Source organism: Lactuca saligna, chromosome 9, assembly GCF_052625555.1.
Source record: "Lactuca saligna cultivar CGN05327 chromosome 9, ASM5262555v1, whole genome shotgun sequence".
NCBI lineage: Eukaryota > Viridiplantae > Streptophyta > Magnoliopsida > Asterales > Asteraceae > Lactuca > Lactuca saligna.
The window spans coordinates 167,180,240-167,187,793 of NC_136425.1; the positions used below are offsets into that span (position 1 = coordinate 167,180,240).

Genomic DNA, 7,554 nt, shown 5'->3' on the forward strand with positions numbered 1-7,554 from the left:
TATCGGCTAGGATCTGAAGTTGCAACTTCAGATCTGAACTTACCTTGGCCTCTAAGTCCATAAAGTTTCCAGCTTTAGCAAGTGTGAACCCTTCCTTATGAGTTAACCCCATTTTAAGCTTGGATTTGACATTCTAAGTCTTTAGAGCCTTGCATGCACATAAAGTTTGCAACTTTACGTGATAAACATGCCTTGGGAAGCTTGAACTGCAATATGGAGCCTTGGAAGGGCTTAAAAAGCATCTCAATGGAGAAAGGACCGAAGGGACTCGACGATTTGCATGACCAACTCGGCGAGTCCAATGAAGATTGTCGTGCAAGGACTTCTATATGGACTAGGCGAGTCAGTAGGGTGACTCGACAAGTCAGCTAGGGTTTCCATGACCTTTAGACATGCATGAACTCGACGAGTTGAAGGGAAACTAGACGAGTCAATGGGGGATTTCACGACTACTCAAGTTCTGGAAGGACTCGACGAGTCAGTGACTAAACTCGACGCGTCGGGTCAACGTGGACTGTTGACCTTGTCCGTTGACCTTGACTTTGACCAAGGGTTGACTGGTTGACTTCTGGGGCATTTTGGGAAATTGGAAATTTATGAATATGATTCTATGGTGAGTATAGGTGGTGGAGTTTGTGGTGGTGATTCGAGAGTTTGAGCTTATCACTTCGAGTCGACAGTTGAGAGGTGAGTTATCCTCACTATACTAAGGGGTCGAAGGCACCAATGTCAGCCCGTTGGATATGTTATCCTAGCAGTTGGTAGTATTTTGAGTATGAGTTTGTGTTGCATGCTACTTGTTATGACAACTAGGTAGATCTGTACGACTACCTATGTTATTATGTGATTATCTGTATGCACATTAGTTGTGTTATATGTCGACATATTATGTGGGTTGGGTTGAGGTTATACATCTCCGTGCGGTAACCAACAAACCTTAGAGTATTCCAGATATGAGCTGAGGGACAGGCGGGGCATGCCAGAATCATACTGAGGACTCAGGAGCATTCTAGATACGAGCTAAGGACCGGGTAGGACATGTCAAACTCGTACTGTGGGCTCGGGAGCATTCCAGATATGAGCTGAAGGCTGGGTAGGGCATACCAGAGTCGTACTGCGGGATCGTGACAATCCAGATGTGAGCTGTGGGCCCAAAAGGCAAGTCAGACTCACACTGTGGGCCCAAGGGTAATCCAGTCTGTAAATCTGTGGACCTAGTACATGTTGTTATTTGTATATGTGTTATATGCAGTGTATCGGTATTTTGGGGGAACTCACTAAGCTTCTACTTACAGTTTCAGTTTTTGTTTCAGGTACATCAGATGATCGCGGGAAGGCAATGGCATGATTGTACAACTCCTCATGTTTATGACTTGTTTTTGGGATACTATGATATTATACTATTTTTAAAACAAGTTTTGTAATAATGAATGGTTTTGAAATGTTTTGAAAAGTTTTAAATTGGCATGATTTTTATGGGTGTTACAAGTTGGTACCAGAGCCTTGCTTTGAGTGAATTGGAGGAACAATTGTGTGAGTCCAATCTTAAACCAAGGAAAATATTTTCAAAAGTGATTTTTCAAAAAGGTTTTCAAAAATCAAAGGAGGATACAGGGTATACAATCTGCCGGAGCCAGTAAGTAGTCCCCAAACTACTAGGCTAGGTATCTTCAGGAATTGCATGATATAATTTCTTGATTACATGATGCCTGATAGCTTAGAGTTTCTTATATGAAATTGACATCATTACTGTAGTTACTTGTGTATGCATCACGACTGTACATAATTAAGATCATATAGCCTGAGAATGTTTGGTTTGGCCTTATTTCTTGTTCTTGTTTGATGAAGGGCTTAGGGTAGGATTAGGTATTCGAAAGTCTATAGGGTCAAGTGTTATGTATGGTTAGCATACAAAAGTGTTGCAGGGTTGGTCAAAGTTTTATGGGTGGGTTGTGTGAGACTAGTAGGTCAGTTATGAGATAGTTAGCTTTCCTCTAAGGGTGAGGAATAAGCGACCACCATGCAGATGTATGTTAGGGTGTTGTGAATATACTTGAGACAAATATGGGTAGGTGTGGAAGGTAGTATGGGCCCGTACTACTGAATGCACAGGACCCATACATGTAGCAACGAAGTCACAACCCCTAGGGTTTAGTTGGGAGTTGGTCCCCTGTTATTATGCGGATTTTCTGATATCTTTTTGGTATGTTTTCAGAATGGTGGTTATGAGACGCTTTGTGATTGGATCCGGATCAGGATCAGGATCATGAGATGGAGGCCAAGAGGGGCCAGCAACACTTGAGTCTGTGGTGCAGATGGGGACAGAGGAGCTAGATGCTAGGATTTAAGAGATCTTGCATGATGAGGTTGCCGCTATGTTCCGGGCACAGCTACCGGAGATGTTTGGGTCTATTTAGACTGCCATGGTCGAGTATTTCGACGAGCGTTATGCAGCCCTTGCAGAGATGGGTGCCGCTCCAGTTGAATCGACTGTAACAGCGACATGGCGAGGAGCCATTCGGGGCTTCTAGTACTAGGACTTCGATAACACAAATCCCCCGACATTTGATGGTATCCAGGATCCGATTAGAGCCATAAGGTGGATGTATGACGTGGAGGGTTGTTTCTTTGCGTGCTCGGCGCCAAGGACTGGTAGAGATTGACGACTGGGTCGTAAACTGATAATTAGAGAGCTGCTATTACTTGGGAGCACTTCATGGATATGTTCCGCGCTTTCTACGTCCCACGGGTTGATCGTGAATGATTGGCTCATCAGTTTTTGACGATGAGACAAGATGGCGAGTCAGTGACGGAGATCACCCGCATGTTCACTGAGAGGGCGATGTTCTGCCCGACCTTTGCTTCTGAGCAAGCCCAGATGACACGTTATCTGAGCATGCTCAAGATTGACATTTGTCAGTTTGTTGCCACCCAACGATGTGATACTCTATTGGATTTACAGGAGGACGCTAGGCGGTGTGAGTTGGAGATTGAGCTATAGTTGATGTAACGCCCGTAGATCCGGGCTAATCAATTTAGAGATGATAAACGTCGAAAATGACTTTTTAATAGAAGATTATTTAGAATGAATAATCTTAACCATGTTGTAGTGGTCGTGACAAGGATTCCGGATATATAAAGAACGTCATAATTCAAGTTATAACGAAGAAGTTATGACGTATCGAAGTTTTGCTACAGAACCGACACGACGTTGTGTAACGTAAATAGTTAATTTACGATAAAACAATTTTTAGTCTTAGTGATCTAAACGAAAATTGTAGTGTTCGTTAAACCAAGAGCGTGCATAAAAAGAACGCCCAAATTATCTGACTTCGTATGTTGGAAGTTATGATTTTTCTAAGTCTCGGACTAGCAGTATGCAGCCCGGAATTCGAATTATAGATCGAGTGATTTTTAGCCGATACAACCTAAACGAGAATCGAATATATCGTCGATAGTAGTTTAACAGCAAAAAGACAGACGGAAACAGACGTCGGATGAAGAAGTTATGAATTTTTAATGGACTTTTCCTATCTCGACCTGTTAAAAATATGACTTTAAAAATAAATTCAAAATTATCCGACGGAGTCTAAACAAAAGTTGTAGAGCTTGATTTCACCTACGCATGGATATAAACAACATCAAAAACGGAGTTCGTGTGTGAAAGTTACAAAATTTTGAAATTTTGGGCACAAGCTTCGAGGTTGGTCCGGGGGAAGTACGCCCAGCGTACCAAAGGGGTATGCCCAACGTACTCGTGTACGTGTTCCAGAGTTCATCATCCGCCCCTACTCATTTGCATGGGAGACACGTGTCGTAGCCTTGACACGTCTGATGCAATCCTTTAGTACACCTCGCGTACCATGAAGTACGCTCAACGTACTGGTTGAAGTGACAGTACGCCCCGCGCACCATGAAGTACGCCCAACGTACTGATTGAAGAGGGAGTACGCCCAACGTACTCTAAAGTTACGCCCAACGTAACTCGTGGGATCAGCCACTATAAATAGTGAACGATGCGATCCGATTTTTAGGTTACAATTTTCATCCTCTCTCCCTTATATTTTCTTCAATATTGCAAAAATTACACCCAAGCCTAATATATCATCCTAGCATCATAAGCAAGTCCCGGAGAACCCGAAGATCCTGAGAAAAAGAGTTTTCGAGCCGAAACTCTGCCCACGTGAAGCCCGGTTTTTGAGAAAACATTCTGATTTCATCAAAGAATATTGTTTTAAGAAACGAAGTGCTGCCCAATTATCGTTAAATCAAGTGAGTGTATAGTCACTTTCACTTTACACATAGATATGAAGTATTTTATATAAAATACGCGCTATGCATATATATTATTTATTTATTTGAGATTGATGTCGAATGAATGTTTTATACATGTTTAAAATGATTTAAAATGAATATATATATTTTTATTTTCAAATATGTTGGGTATAACATGGGTAAGTGAAATAAGTTGACGTGTGATAAAATGATGAGATAAATGATGAGCGATGAAAGATGAACGATGATATATGAATGGTAAAATATGGTGAGAAATGATGAGCCAAGCAACGAACCAATCGATGGCCCCGTCATCTAGCATAGTATGGATGACACCCATGGACTATTCTAGACGGTCTGTGGAACACTAGCAGACTCGCAACCTGTAAGTGTGTGAACTATATGTTCATCAGATGTACTCTAAAAACCCATTGACATGTAAATGAGAACTATGGACTTAGCACTTGTTGTATAAACCCTGACGACGATGTGACTTAGCATCTGTTTTGATTTTGGACATTCCATGCATGATGAAAACTTTTTGGATCCTATCCAAAGTTTTTTGAATACCACAGGGACCAATGTTGCAGTTTTGTCTAAAAGCATATTTCAAACACAAGGGTGTAAATTATAAATACATGAAAGTGCAAGGTTTCTAGAGGAAACATAACTTTTAAAAACGACATGTTCGAGTTCTCCGCAAGTACTAGACTGCCTTTCCTTAAAAACAACGGTAAGCTCTCGATCCTAAATTAGATCTCTCCGTTCATCACGATTCTTCGTTTCTACACTTCGATTCATCGATTCTTCTTTCTCATTTCTCATTGTTGTTTGAATTGATTCAATCATCGTAATACATATCTAAGTTTGAAACAATGAGATGCAAGAGAATTTTAACGATTGCTGTTGTTTGGTCGATGTTATTGATCAACGAGGTTGTCGGGATTAGATTCGTGATCGACAGAGACGAGTGTCTGTCTCACAACGTTGAATACGAAGGCGATAATGTTCATGTGTCGTTTGTTGTAATTAAGTCAGAAACCATGTGGCATTTTGCAGAGGATGGTGTTGATCTTGTGGTAATTTTATTTATAAAACATTCCTTTCTTTTCTTATTACATCATCGTATATATGTTTTGTGTTCCTTCATCTTGTCGTTTTGAAACTTTATAGCTTATGTTTTATACAGTTTGCCTGGTTTATGAAATTTTCATTAAAAAAAAACTAACATTCTTCGTTGTACAATTCATGTTTTTGTGCTTATGTTAGGTTCAATCATATTACTTCTCAAATTCATGTTGATACGCAAGTAATTTACGTTATTGGTCTTAATTGTATAAAAGATATAAATACTATTTTAATATTTTTAGATTATTTATTTGGTCTACAAGTTGTCATCCTAAATAAATAAAATAAAATATTATGATTTTTCCGAAAACATTTTCAAACCATTGTGTCTTTTATGCAAATAAACATAAGATGTTACTTGCATAAAAGAAAAAAAGATTTTATGTAGAAAAGTGTTATTATTTTGGAATTTTTTTTGATAAAGTCCTAATTTTTTTTAACTGAAAAGTTTTATTATTTTGAGAAAATCATATAATCTGTTATTTCCTGTTAAAATAAAAAAATTTGGGCAAAATGTTAAAATAAATAAGACTTTTATGTTAAAAAAAGATTTAGGACTTTATCAAAAAAAAATTCAAAATAATGAGATTTTTCGTATAAATTTCAAAAGAAAAAGACCAAATAACTTTTTGATAAATTTAAAAAAAAAAAAAAAAACATTTTAATAACTTTTTCAGAAAAAAAAAAAACCAAATAAATAGACAAAACTGAAATTTTAAGTCGACCTTACGGTTTTGATTGTAAAAAATATATATATTTATTTGAAAAATGGTTAAAATGGTGTTTTTTTTAAAAAAAAATGTTTTATAGCTTCTTCAAAAATGACCAAAACACTAGAAAAATTATTGTTTGTGTTGAAATGTAAATCAGACAAAGTTGGTGTTAGATGACTAATCCATAGAAACTTGAATCTAATGTGAAATACAGATAAAAGGTCCTGGAGACGAACATATACACGAACTACTAGACAAAACTAGTGAAAAATACGAGTTTTTGGCTCCAAAAAAAGGCGTATATCGATTTTGCTTTACAAACAAATCCCCACATCATGAAACCATAGACTTTGATGTTCATGTCTCCCATCTTGCATACCATGATCAACATGCCAAAGATGGTATTAAAATTTTTAAAATCATAATTCAATTTTTATTTACTTTTCTTTTTTACTCCTATAACTTATTATCATAATTTTCAGAGCATTTTACCCCCTTATTTGAACAAATATCAAGACTAGAGGAAGCCCTTTACAATATTCAATTCGAGCAACATTGGTTAGAAGCTGAAACCGATCGTCAGGCAATAGGTATCACTTTCTAATTATAATTTTTTTTTTTTGTCTGATAAAAACATTAAAAAAATGGTGATTTAATTATTTAAATTTGAATGTAGTAAATGAAGGAATGAGTAAAAGAGCAGTTCACAAGGCGATAATTGAATCAGCAGCTTTAATAGGAGCAAGCATTCTTCAAGTTTATCTTCTTCGACATTTATTTGAAAGAAAACTCAGAACTTCAAGAGTTTAGTAATTAAAACAATTTTGAGAATTATTATTATTGTATTGTAAAATTCCAAGTTGGAGAATAATTATTTGTTTGTTAAAAAATAAACGAATAACAAAGCGTGAAACTAAAGACAAAAACGAAAAGAGAGATATAAATAATAAAGGCAATCACAACATATATAGTTTTCTTTGTTTTGAAGGTTTTAGTTTTACATTATCATGAAAATAAAAAATGAAACCATAACAATAATAATAATAATAATAATCAGAAAGAATTCAAGGTTGGAGAAGCAATAAGATACAAGTAGTCTCTCATCTTTTTATGCCATGCAACAAAACCACTTCTTCTGCAAAATAAACACAATAGACATGTAATGGAATGGAATAAACAGAGGAATGGAAAGAGGAATGGAATGGAATGAACAATTCCATTCCTTCATAAGATGAATAAAAAAGCTTACAGATTGAGGTTTCCCAAGAGTAGCTGTCCCAGATTTGTTATATGTGGAGTCATTCTTAGGTGGTGAGTCAGATGTGCCACCTGTCTTTTTCTCATTCCTGGCTTTGTTGAAAATGACTGTAAAGCCCTCAGCTGATGCAGGGTCATTCACATCCCAGTCACCAAACTTTGGCAATGGTGGACCTTTTTC

General features: G+C 37.1%; 1 protein-coding gene across 1 annotated transcript; it reads left to right on the forward strand.

The window, feature by feature from the left end:
- The first annotated feature begins 4,981 nt into the window (after positions 1-4,981).
- On the forward strand, positions 4,982-7,018 carry LOC145018079 (transmembrane emp24 domain-containing protein p24beta2-like). Its single transcript, XM_078976005.1, has 4 exons — positions 4,982-5,354; positions 6,331-6,517; positions 6,599-6,706; positions 6,793-7,018. The coding sequence occupies exons 1-4, from the start codon at positions 5,151-5,153 to the stop codon at positions 6,924-6,926; spliced, it is 633 nt and encodes a 210-aa protein (XP_078832131.1). The 5' UTR covers positions 4,982-5,150; the 3' UTR covers positions 6,927-7,018.
- The last annotated feature ends 536 nt before the right edge of the window (positions 7,019-7,554 follow it).